The following is a 13,890-nucleotide window of genomic DNA, read 5'->3' on the forward strand; positions in this document are numbered from 1 at the left end:
GGATTATATACAGCACAAGACATTCAACTGCTCCTCTGTATGTTGCATTTGACATTGTTATTTAAACATTGCGTAACTGTAGCTAGGTTTCCATCCAATTGGCAACAGATTTTCATGCAAATATTCTAAAATCCACATATTAACATATGAGCATTTTCCCACCAGACATGTTTTCCATCAAATTGACTTGTTGCAGATACAAATGATGACGTAGTGCACATAAAAATACATTTTGCGGTGAAATTCCCATGTACCGAATAGAAAATACAAGTTATTTTCATAGCATTTTCAGCTCTACTGATGATTGAGGTTTATAGCGAGTGTGCCTAGTATTGGCACCGGCGCTCTAGCCAACAGTGCTATATGTTAGAGCGCATGTTGGATATAACGCATGTATAGCCTACATGAGGAGATTATTATTATGGACCAAAAAATATTGTATTTGACAAACGGCAGCCAAGCATCAATTATTTATTTGAAAGGAGCATCAAGCTCATCACCTTGCATTTTCACCACCCTGTGAAGTTCATCATAATTTATTTCATCTGTAGCCTAATAAACTGCATGCTTTCCCAACGAGTCGTAGTGAGAGGACCACCCAACATGTCATCGCCTGACTCCAAGTTGACTTCGATATGATAGTTATTATATCAATATTTGCGCATAAAAGAGTTTCCACCGACATTTCTAGCATAATTCATTTTACCGACACAAAAAAATCCCACCTTGTCTAGCGTATTTTGTTTCGTCGACATTTGGAAGGTTTACTGAAAAATGTTCTGTTTCCATCAGGCCTGTCATGACATGTTTTATAGGACATGTACTTTACTCGTATAAAAATGTTGGATGGGGGCCTCCCAAGTGGCAAAGCGGTCTAAGGCACTGCTTCGCAGTGCTGCGGCGACACTACAGCCTGGGGTTCGATCCCGTGACCCGGGAGTCCCATAGGACGGGGCACAATTGGCACAGCGTCGTCCGGGTTGGGGGAGGGTTTGTCCAGGGGGGCTTTACTTGGCTCATCGCGCTCTAGCGACTCCTTGTGGCGGGCCGGGCACCTGCTGGCTGACTTTGGTCGTCAGTTGAACGGTGTTTCCTCCGACACATTGGTGCAGCTGGCTTCCGTGTTAAGCGAGTGGGTGTTAAGAAGCTTGGTTAGGCGGGTCATGTTTCGGAGGACGCATGACTCGACCTTCGCCTCTCCCGAGCCCGTTGGGGAGTTGACAAGATCACAATTGGGTATCACGAAATTGGGGAGAAAAAGGGGGTAAAAATTACAACAACAAAAAATAAAATAAAGGTTAGATGGAAACCTGGTTAGTGGGATGAATTCAAATGAAATCTTACCTGGTTTTAAAGATATTCCTTCCAATAGTTTATTTGGTTTGATAGTGGCCTCTCTCAACCTCTCAAACACTTGGAGGTTTTTCAATTCCTCTTCCATTTTCCTCATCTGAATGGCCTGCTTTTGTTCCATGATGCATATTTTCTGTGAAGAGCATAATATGAATATCCAGAGTAAAAAAAATAGCTGTGAAATATACCGTCATATGTGTCAACTTAGCACCCACAAAAATGTAGGTAAAACCATTTCTTAATTTACTGAACTATTCAAACTTGAAAATAATTTGTTGGCAATTTTGTGAAGTATGAAGAAAGTGTGACATTCTTACCTTTCTGTTGCGCTTTTCTTTGGCCTCCTTCAGGTACCTGGCCTTGTTCACATCATGCTTCATATAATTTTCAATGAGTTTCAGCCTGGATCGCTCCTTAGAAACCCAATCCTCCTCAAACTCTCTCTCTGGGTCATACAATGCAGTTTGCAGGCCATCTTTCTGCCCCCTGGCCCTATCAATTCATTCAGCAGATCAGTCATGTAGTTGACATCTCCAACACAGATTAGGCATAACTCTAATATAAAGCTATATAATTGTTGTCTCTAGTGTAATGACATGCAGTAACATGCAGTTTGTCATTATTACCACTAGGCGTCAGCGCTAGCATTTGTATACAGTGCATTACATGCACTTCTTGCCTACCTGGAACCAATGGTTGACTGCAGATGCTTCAGGTTCAGAGCTCCTTCTTCCAGTAAGTACTCTCTCATATCTTCCAGTGTAACATCCTTAGGGATATGGCCTTCCTCTTGTAACCGAACCATTCTCAGCATCTGTTCCTTCTGAAATAGGATAAAGAACATTTCCGTACAGTTTAGATCGGTATCAACCTAAGATATTCAGTACATGTTACAGTAACATTGTTATAAGAGTGATGCGTGAGCGTTTCACATTTTCACATGTAAATAACTTTGCTCTTTACAAATTTCAGAACACAGTCAAACTGCCCACATACCATCCTCTTGCTGTAGGTTTTGTCATGGTTTGTCTTGACCGTATCCAGGTACTGTTTGTATGTGTTATACTCCTTCAATGAGCATACAACCTTGAGAAGAGAGAGAGACAATCAAAAGGTACCCTCCTATAATACTATTTCCTGGAGTTAATGATCAGTTAAGTTAACGGTCTCCTCCTACACTGGTCAGAAACAACAAGATTAACTTAAAACTTACGTTATCATCTTCAGTGATTAAGTTTCGCTTCTTCAACTTGCCATGAATTTCCTTCTGATGGTAGTATTCATTGAGGTTTGGGTCATGCAGACTGTTGTACGTGGGCCTCATAACGTGACAGTTTGGGTCGTTTAGGTTGAAATCAGACATAGGCTGATACAACTGAGGGAATCAGGATAAAAATGGTTAAAAATCAACATTCTACTACATCCTACCATTCTACTGCAACATTCTACTACATCCTTCTACCATTCTACTGCATCCTTCTACCATTCTACTACATCCTTCTACTGCAACATTCTACTACATCCTACTACTGCAACATTCTACTACATCCTTCTACCATTCTACTGCAACATTCTACTACATCCTTCTACCATTCTACTGCAACATTCTACTACATCCTTCTACCATTCTACTGCAACATTCTACTGCAACATTCTACTACATCCTTCTACCATTCTACTGCAACATTCTACTGCAACATTCTACTACATCCTTCTACCATTCTACTGCAACATTCTACTACAACATTCTACTCTATCCTGTTAAATGTATGTTCGGCTTACCTTTTTACCCAGGTTGGCTCTTGACAATGTAAAGGCAACCCCAGGTAGGACCGGAAGCTTTGTCATCACAGGCAATCTGCGGCTCACTGACGGGTTTGTCTTTCTCATGATCTGAGGCTTCCCTTTCAGTGGACGAGGTTGCTTCTCTGGTTGTGAGGTATCTGACTCTGAGGCCTTTTCCTGAAAACAGCAGGGATGTATTTCACACAAACTCACCTATGATAGTCCACCTAACAATTATGACATAATGGTGCACGCCTGACATGTCATCATAGGCCGACGCCCAATGAACTACTGTGGTAATAGCCTGAGTGCCAGTCTGTTTGTGCTATTGGTTGTGTTCCCCTGCTCAGATGTTGCTTACGCATGCCAGATCTTACAATGCCTGGATAGGCATTTTACATATCAGCTAACCACATCATATGTTACTAGCGGCAAATCATTGGATCTGATTAATTAGATTAAATACAATTAAATCTTTGAAATGCATATTTATTTATGCTTATTAATAAGCCATTGTCAACTTCCCGTCTATGGTTATTTTTGCTCACTGCTTACTGTCAATTGCTCACTGTCACCCTATGTTTACATATGTTTGATTTCCTACAGTGACTAGTGGCATGTAAGAGGACAACGCAGTTTTTTATAATAAATTAAGAAACTCGGAGGGCATTGTCAACAGACCATTGTCACAAACCTGCCTGGGTAATAAGGTAAGCAGAGGGAGTGTACAAAACATTAGGAACACCTGCTCTTTCCATGACATAGACTGACCAGGTGAATCCATGTGAAAGCTATTATCCCTTATTGATGTCACCTGTCAAATCCACTTCAATCAGTGTAGATGAAGGGAAGACGACAGGTTAAAGGAGGATTTTTCAACCTTGAGACATGGATTGTGTATGTGTGCCATTCAGAGGGTGAATGGGCAAGACAAAATATTTAAGTGCCTTTGAACAGGGTATGGTAGTAGGTGCCAGGTGCACCGGTTTGAGTGTGTCAAGAACAGCAACGCTGCTGGGTTTTTCACGTTTAACAGTTGCCCGTGTGCATCAAGAATGGTCCACCACGCTAAGGACATACAGCCAACTTGACACAACTGTGGAAAGCATTGGAGTCAACATTGGCCAGCATCCCTGTGCAACGCTTTCGACACATTGTAGAGTTCATATCCCAACGAATTGAGGCTGTTCTGAGGGCAAAAGGGGTTGCAACTCAATATTAGGAAGATGTTCCTAATGTTTTGTACACTCGTGTACATTTAACAGGATAAAGTAGAATGTTGCAGTAGAATGGTAGAAGGGTGCAGTATAATATTGATTTTCAAACTCTCCTTTTCCCAGTCTGTAATCCCCATATGTCTCAAGCTGACCACCATCATTCCTGTTCCCAAGAACTCTAAGCCCATCTACCACAATGACTACCGCCCTGTAGCACTCATCTGTCTTCATGAAGTGCTTTGAAAGGCTGGTTATGGCACACATCAACTCCATCATCCCAGACCCACTTCAATTTGCTTTATTGTCCCCCACGATGAAATCTGTGGCTCCGTCTCCGTCCGTTAGTATGTTCATTTGTACATTAGTCACACGGGATATCTCAGACAGCACTGGTCCGGTTTTGACGAAACTTGGGTGAATGATGCGTGTTGCCATAGAGATCCATAATTGTACACTGATTGGCCAGATAGTGGTGCTATAACAAGAGATTGAAAATACAAACTTTGAAAGGTCACGCCCCTCACCACGTTTGACTTAAAGTCATGAAATTCGGTACATAGGTTCCTCTCCTCACAAGGAACCAATTTGCCTCAGGGACCCATATAGAGATAGATAGAGGACTCATGTTTATATCTGTGACATTATAGCGTCTGTGACAGCATGGGCAGCGCCATTGAGGCTAAAACTGATAGGAATTCCCACCCAGTTGACTACTTAAAAAATGGCGGAAGCCTGGTGGAAGCCCTCAATGGTGATGCCCCTGCTAAAATAGCCTTTTGTCCACTAGAGGCCTCTATCATTCTCTATGGGGGACCATACGGTCTGCCATGATGGATTTTCCGTCATTTCTAATTTTGTGAAAAACACTTATGCGCTACTCTTCTTGCACCGAATGACCTATCTGCATGAAACGTGATATGTGGCATCTATGGACAAAGGCCTCTCAACGCAATATTTTCCAAACTAGTACCTAAAACAAAATGGCCGCTATTGGCCAATAAACATTCACATGGGCGTGGTCTGGCACATAAATGCCTATTAAATCAGTCAATGACATTCATATTGTAACAACATTTGGTACACATGTTACAAACACAGTCAAGACTCAACATATGCAAGAACATTCAAATCGACCTCACGGCGGCGCTATTACGGGCACATGTTTATATCTCTTGATCTGTTTGACTCAGAGTGATGCAATTTGGCACCCATATTTAGGGACATGAGTCTACCTAACCCACGCGATATGTCAGAAACCACTGGCCCGATTTTGACGAAACTCAGGTGAATGATGCGACTTGCCATAGAGATCCTGCATTTACAAAATTACACTGATTGGCCCAAGGGGGGCACTGCATCATTCATGGGGGACGACATGTTTACTGCTGTCTTGTTTAATGGTCATTTGGAATGTCAAGTCAATGAGCATTATGGGTAAAATGAAAATAAAAAACACAGCAGAATATAAAGTGGCAAGCCGGATGTAAGAGGACGACGCGCTTCTTTTAAAATTAAGAAAATTGGTGCAAAATTGTAGGAGGAAATCGTCCAGCAGCTTAGAATGCTTAGCGTATTTATTATAATGTAGATAGCAATCTACAATCGATGATGTGGCACACAACCATTGGATGATGCATGCAATGTCTGAGCAGGGAAATATAACATTTATGTCAACTCCCTGTCATTCCAAACATGATGTTGCCATAGATATTCTAATTCTGTGACTGTGGCTTTGTGGCTGTGAATGAATTGACCTGTGGCTAACTGTCTTCAGCATGCCACAAGACTGTGTTAGCCCACTAAATGCCTAGGCTCTAGCTCAGGGAGCTATTATACATGTTCAAGTCTCAGCAAAGGTTATTCTGTTCACAGAACCACCCCTACACTTAACCTCTCCCTTGACCTCCTCTAACAAGACCCCAGCAGCTGATAGACAACTGTGTGATCAAGGTCATGGCACCAATGAGACTGACTGGGTTTAAACCCAGGTCATCTGCATGCTACAAGACTGTGTTGGCCAGTGGGTGGATGCTAGGCGGGAGCCTTAGGCAGCCCATGGATACCACCTAGTTCTAGCATCAACATTGACAACAATGGGACTGACTGGGTTTTTGAACCCAGGTCAAATGCATATCACAAGACTGTGTTGGCCCACTATGTCCAAGCCTAGGCGTTAAGGGAACTAACACAAGTCTCTGGCAAGGTTACTCATCACACAAAAATTGTTCAATGAACTACCTCTGCTGCACTTTTTTGGTTATCTACCCCCACACAACATTTTGCTCTGCCCAAAGTAGACCTCATGCACAAATAATTTGTTGTGGCAATTAGGCCTGATTCACATACTGCAATGGTTCAGACTTCATAGGATTGGTGTAAGAAATAGCCTATTTTAACTTAAATTACTAAATCCATTCACAATTGTTTACAAGTTTAATTAGACTGTCAGAAAATAGTTAAATGCAAAGGTGAAAGCAACATTGTTTACCTGTCTGCTTTCGCAAACGTTGCTCCCCATCGCACAGCATGACAGGAATGAGAAGTATGACTATGTATCAAAAATACATGTGTCATAATGCAGTAGAATACTTTCCTCGTTCAAGACAACTGGGAACTCGAAACTGAGAACTCGGAAATCTCCGACTTCAGTGAGTTCAGAACAACTGGGAACTCTGGAAAAAAACGAGCTCCGACTGTGAAAAATCTATTTGAACGGTCATCCAACTCGGAATTCCAACTCGGCAACTCGGGCCTCTTTCTAGAGCTTCCTGACGTCATGATTTGAACTCGTATTTTTCCGAGGTCCCAGTTATTTTGAACACGGCAACAGTACGGTCTGTGACGCAATGTATAGGCTTATCCGAAATTCGATTGATTCGATCACATGTCCAACTGTGTTGAATTTCCCTTCTAAATCTGATCATTGATGGATGGTTGCCTATCAATAAAGATTTTCTACATAAAATACTTTTCTGGGCTATACTTTTCATTGATGTATCAACACAAATCACAAAAGTTTTTACACAAAAAATCTACAAACATTTACATTTACATTTTGCAGACGCTCTTATCCAGAGCGACTTACAGTTAGTGAGTGCATACAATTTCATACATACAAACAATAAAATACATGCAACCCAACCATTAGCACAGCAGATGGCAATGCACCAACTCAAGGGTGTTGGAATTCTACGGAAGAAGTAAAGGGGGTCGATTTCCGATTGGAGAAACAGATAACGAATCTAAATCAGCAAAGCAAGATGGCTGAAGTTGTGGAGCTCCAGAAACTAAAGGTTGTTAACACGTTTTATCTAAGTTTAAACCGTCTTATACAGGTATTATATTTTGGGAAGATTAATTATCGTATGTCGTCAGCTATGTTTACTTTGTAAATCAGGATCTTGTATGCTGCAGATCCCTGGACACCTAGAGCCGCAGTTAGCTAGCAAGGTAGCTGATGCTAACGGACAGGAAGGGAAATAATCCATGCTTGCTGCACACAGGTGCACGGTGTAGCTAGCGAGGCATTTTGAGGTTTGATATAGCCGAACTGACTGGTACCCAGACTACGTGGATAACATTCCACTCCTTGTGATATGCCAAAAATGTTTAGCATGACAGGAGTGGCATGATAGCTAAACAGAATGGTACCCAGACTAATATCCACACTTGTTGAATTGATTTAGTCTGGCTTTATCTCAGCGAGGGCCAAAGTTTGATCCACTACTGCTGTGAAGTTCGCAACGAACGGACAGCATCGGCGCATGCGCGACTACAAGTGAACGAATGAATGAAATTGTACAGTATGTTTGTTCTTGAGCATGTTATTGTTAGGCCTAACTTGTCTATGTTGGGCGCAGTGTTTCCGCTGCACTGTTTGCTGTGGCGCTGTGCCACGGCAAAGGCATTGCCGCCACGCAAAAAAATATGGAACATGAACAAATATTTGAAGATGCTAGGACAGTCCTCATTTACTTTTCCTCTGCAAACAAACCGAGTAATTACTATAAAAATCCGACAACCCCATAGTAGAATAATCTATTTACCGAGTCGGCTTGTTGTGTGTGCGCTATGCGAGAGAAATATACCTCGTGGAGCATTCAAGTTATGACTGCCATAGGGAAGGAAACATGCATTCTGACAAGCAGTCAATGCACAACAATTCTTGCAATCGCGAAAACATCCGTTTTAATGGCCTTTGTTAAAAAGAGGGGGATCCCAGCTTTCCATTCCTACTTTTATTTATTTCTCAACTAAATATGCGCGAACTGAACTATTTTAAACCAGGAGAAGCATGGTTAAGCAAGTTACCACTGCAATTGGCAGTGAGTGCATAGGGGAGAGTGGGGCTAAACGCCGGTCAACAGGTAGGCCTACATTATATTCACTGTTTATGCAAGTTTTTTTTTCGGACATAAAATTCATCAATAGGATAACTAGTTAAAAGAGAACATTTGGGATCTGGCTAATGATTAGCCCAATAGGGTAAATTCAGATAGGCAACCCCATGCTACAGCTTATTTATTTGCAATTTGCTTCATCAGTTGGGCTACAGATGATGTTTATTGCTAATAGTATATGGTCCTCTGTAGCTCAGCTGGTAGAGCACGGCGCTTGTAACGCCAAGGTAGTGGGTTCGATCCCCGGGACCACCCATGCACAAAAAAAAAAATTATGCACGCATGACTTTAAGTCGCTTTGGATAAAAGCGTCTGCTAAATGGCTTATTATTTATTATTATACCTGATCATATGGACCATGCATAGGCTATTTACATGGACCAATATGTAAAAAGAAAAATAACAATGTGTTATTGGGCTAATTTCTGGAGGTGGATATTATATTTTAGATGGTGTCAGCATACTTTTATTTTAATTCATTTTTGGAGTAGCATGTCCTTTAAAAAAGTCATCAGAACTGAGCTTCTAAATTGTAGGAGGGACCTCCCCCACCCCCCACAACCTTTTCCCTGCTACACATTTTTCCAGAGGAAACACTGTTGGGCAGTACAATTTCAATTGCAAGAACTGCCATTTAGTGGGAATTTGCCATCTAAAATGTAATCTAACCAGCAATCCACACTTTTCTGTCCTTCCACAGCTTGCTGAGCTGAAGCAGGAGTGTGAAGCCAGGGGTCTGGACGTGAAGGGCAACAAAGTGGAACTGATCACACGACTACAGGCTCATCTAGAGGAGCATGGTGAGCATGCAATAATGGATGGACTAAATACGCATGGGGTCAGGTTCCCAGACACGGATAAAACCTAGTGCTGGCCTAAATATATTCTCCATTTAGCATACTTTTAGGTCCTGAAGTAAGGGCTAGGCTTCACCTGTCAGGTAAACTGGCCCATGGAGTGGAAAGTGTGAACTTGCTGACATTTAGCCCCAACCCCTTGACACTCTAAAAGGTGTGAGCAATATGGCAAGAATTCCACCCAGCCTATGAAAGGGGTGCTTAAATATATGATTTTTTTCCTAAACAGAGGATGACATAGGCCTAATTGAAGATGATGTGCTGGGAGAAGAGCCAGAGGTAAGCCTGGTTTTAAAACGGTATGGCTGCAATGGCACTTCATGTATGGATTAGGTGACTTCCACCATGTCCAGTATGACTTTCATCATATACAGTATAAAGTCACTTTGTACATGCTACAATTGCTTGGGTGAAATATCTGACATGAAAATAAATGTATAATCGTAGGAGCATTTCTTGATGATGCTTTGTGCATTTGACATGTAGGACCTCTCAAAAGAGGAGGATGCCGTCACTGGGGATAACGATGAGAAACCAGTAGCAGTGTCTGAGGAGTACGTTTTTCATTTTATGTTAACACTCATTGAAGAGGGACATTTTCTTTTCATGATCTGATGCCCCTAATTATTGAAATGTTAATCAATGTGATTTGAATGTTTTTCAGGACGTCTGAAAAGAAAGTGGTAAAAATCAAACCTCCAGTGTCTGTGGATGAGGTAATACGATGCTTGTTGCACTCTTTCACCAGTCATGACAGGTCTTCGATGCAATGATGGTGTGCTAACCTTATCGTGAACATCTTTTTAATCCCGTATTCCCAGAGGTTACAGAAAAGAGCAGACCGCTTCAATGTCCCTGCATCAGCTGACAGCAAGAAGGCCATACGTGCTGCCAGGTCAGTACCCCAAAGTACCCAACCATTCTTCTAAATTATAGAATAACTATCCCCTGCACTATTAATTGACTATTGATTGGGCATATCTATGAAACTATATATTAAAGTTTATTAAATATGTGTTGTGTTCAGGTTTGGTTTGCCCGCTGCTGCACCTCCAACTTCCACCACGGGTCAGTCTCAATCTTCCAGTCATTTACAGTTCTCATGTTGTGTGGTTTTAATGTTATTTAAGAAGAACCATAACCTGCAGTAAGTTTACTAAAAAAGGTTGAACAACATAATTTATCACAAGGAATGGTAGGAAAACAATACAATGTTTTCTCCTGCATTGGCTCTCTGGTTTTAATCAGTGTTTTTTTTCCTCTTTTCTTTCTATCATAGGTGTTACTGTGAATAAATCCACTGCAAGTAATCCACATATCTGTGTGATAAGCAGTCACCTCTCCTCATTTAATTAATGTGACCATTAGTGACTCAGACGATTTCATGAAATATTTCTCTCACTCTGTGTTCTGTGTAGCCGGTCAGCGTTGAACAGCTAAAAAAGCGAGCTGAACGATTTGGCGGGAACGTTTCTTCAGTCTCCAAGAAGGTGAGCTCATAGGGAAAGGCCAGCTTCTAGATTAGACTACAGGCATCCTGAAAGTTGAAAGAAATGCTGAATTGAAACCTAGTGATTATACTTCAGCATTTCTGATTAGGCTAAGCCACCTCCATGTTACAGATTTAAGACCATATTTGTGTGTTCCAGGTTGAGGAAGATGAAAAGCTGAAGAAGCGGAAAGAAAGATTTGGGATCCTCACTGCTGCTGCAGCTGTCGCACCTGACGTTGAGGTATGTTTTCAGATTCTGTTTATTATCGAATCGATACAGGTATATATTACAGGTATATCTTTCCTATTTTATACCATAAAGAGAGAGTAAACATTTATGATTTCATCTTTTTCCGCAGGCAAAGAAACAGAAGCGTTCTGAACGATTTGGAAATGTGACAGTATAAATTGGGGTATTTTTAAGTGCTGATTTATGCTTTTTTATTTTGTGTTGCAAACAGAATTGAAATGTACTGTATATAGCTTGTCAGTTGTATTACATTTGGTCATTAAAGTAGTTTTCAATTCTTCTCCAGAGTTGCTGTTATTCTTTCCATAGGTTTTCTATTTGATTATTGTCTAGTTGTACCAAGTGGAGTACATGGCCTGGTAGCAGGGCACCGTCCTCACTGAGTGCCCCAGATAGTGGCCTGACAAGTGCACAACATGCTGGACTATGTTCTTACACTGCCAGACCTGTGAGCTGACAAGTCAGGACATTATTTCACTAATCAGTATCAATATAGGAAGTGAGACAAGAAAAGGGAGACGTTTGTGAGCATTGGGTCAATGCCACAATTTTGTAGCGTTATAGATGCACTCACCTGGTCTGCTGAGTGTACATACAGAATGCCCTCCAAGGCCCACCCACGGCTGCACTCCTGCCAAGTCATGTGAAATCCTTAGATTAGGGCCTAATAAATTTATTTCAATCGACTGATTTCCTTATATGAACTGTAACTCAGTAAAATCTTTGAAATTGTTGCGTTTACATTTTTGTTCAGGATATTTACTCCTCCCATAACTGTTGGACTTTCATACCTTCTGGGAGTGCCATAATCATTGAGTCACTTAGTTTTATACTTAAAATGTCTACGTTGGTCAGTCCAAATTTGCTTTTTAATTCTGTCATGGAAATAATTGTATTTCCTATTACCAAGTCATTTACGGTTTGCCTTTTAGTTTTCCATGTGGGCCAATTTATTTGTGAATTCTGAAAAGCTATCCAAGGATTGTTCCATAGGGGTGATATTTGTTCTTGTAGAATCAGTTTCATTTTCTTCCAGATTGTTATAGTGTTCTTAACTATTACGTTTTTTATGTTCTTAGCGCCATCCTTAGCGCCAAAACAGACCCGTGAAAAGATTATTGGGCTGAGCATGCGCATCTTCAATATGTACTCATTGTTCCTCTTTAGTGCATTTAACAATATGTTGCAAGTAAAAACCTTAGGTGGCAAATTGATAAAATTCCAAGTCTGGAAGGTTAAAACCACCCTCAGACTTAGGGTCGGGACATGTAAAACTTTACTATTTAGTCTTGAGTTTTATTTGCCCATCCAAAGTCTTGTGGCCAAGTATACTTTGTTTTTTTAAGAATGTCTTTTGTGGAGTAATTGGTATTACTGAAAAATAGAAAATGTGGGACCCATGCCTTTCTAAAGTGGTTTATTCTACCTGGTAAGATTTATGGGAAGATTGTTCCATTTAATTAGATCTGCTTTCATGTTGAGTAATGGGATAAATCTTTAACATAATTTTTTGATTACCCAAAGTCTGTAACATAATCTGATTACTTGGTGTGCATCATAGTGGTCTCTGACTTGTGGTCAGGCTCGCTCAGGCAGAACAAACTTAAACTTGCGCCTTTTTTCAATGTTGATTTGAATGTAATTGCGAAAACGGTGTCATGTTTTTTTCTCGCAAACATCCTTTCTGAATTAAAAGGTAATCCAATAAGTAATATCCTAGTTTTTCTAAAGTATCTGTAATCTGATTACAATGTTTTGTTGGTAATTTAACTGATTACAGTTAATGTGTTCTTTTATCAGATTACATGTAACTGATTATATGTAATCATTCACTCCCCAACCCTGAACATCAGATGGGTTCCATATCTTTACCAGAGATGTAATTGTAGAATGCAATTTGGGGCGTTTTCTGATATAGGCTTTTCTTGATATCAAGTTACACCTATTGATGCTCGCCATTGGTCCGTGGCCGTTTCTTTAGCGTTGGGGACAACAATTGTTGACAACTGTAGCATTGTAGCAAAGCCTAACCCTTTTCCTAACCTTAACCTCAGTCTCCTAACCAGCCACGCTAATTCACTTAACCTCCCATAATATCCTAACCTGCTATGTAAACAAATCATATTTGTTAGAATCCCGTGTAGTCCCGTGTAGCTCAGTTGGTAGAGCTCGGCGTTTACAACGCCAGGGTTGTGGGTTCGATTCCCACGGGGGGCCAGTATGAAAATGTATGCACTCACTAACTGTAAGTCGCTCTGGATAAGAGCGTCTGCTAAATGACTTAAATGTGAACCATCAATCTTATAACACCGAATCTGACTAATGGCAGGTATCAATGGACGTTTTGCTGATAGGGAACAACCACATCAAGAAACGACCTGAATTGCGGTCTGCATTTACACCATATTCGAGATGTTTAGAAATGTTGCTTGGGTTGGAGAGGAACCAAAATATTTGCTTTGGGGACACTTGCCATTCACACCATTGACGTCACTTCCTGTATCCACAAATTTTTAAAATATTGTCCTTCTCAGTA

The 13,890-nt window shown here is 40.9% G+C and overlaps 1 protein-coding gene across 1 annotated transcript; it reads left to right on the plus strand.

The window, feature by feature from the left end:
- Positions 1-7,580: 7,580 nt before the first annotated feature.
- On the plus strand, positions 7,581-11,634 carry LOC311149568 (SAP domain-containing ribonucleoprotein-like). The gene is made up of 11 exons (XM_084186744.1): positions 7,581-7,648; positions 9,456-9,555; positions 9,842-9,891; positions 10,099-10,166; positions 10,277-10,328; positions 10,434-10,507; positions 10,640-10,680; positions 10,892-10,914; positions 11,031-11,102; positions 11,262-11,345; positions 11,464-11,634. Exons 1-11 carry the CDS (start codon positions 7,616-7,618, stop codon positions 11,509-11,511), a joined length of 645 nt encoding a protein of 214 aa, XP_084042870.1. The 5' UTR covers positions 7,581-7,615; the 3' UTR covers positions 11,512-11,634.
- The last annotated feature ends 2,256 nt before the right edge of the window (positions 11,635-13,890 follow it).

Source organism: Coregonus lavaretus (assembly GCF_964263955.1).
Source record: "Coregonus lavaretus genome assembly, chromosome: 22".
NCBI classification, from domain to species: domain Eukaryota; kingdom Metazoa; phylum Chordata; class Actinopteri; order Salmoniformes; family Salmonidae; genus Coregonus; species Coregonus lavaretus.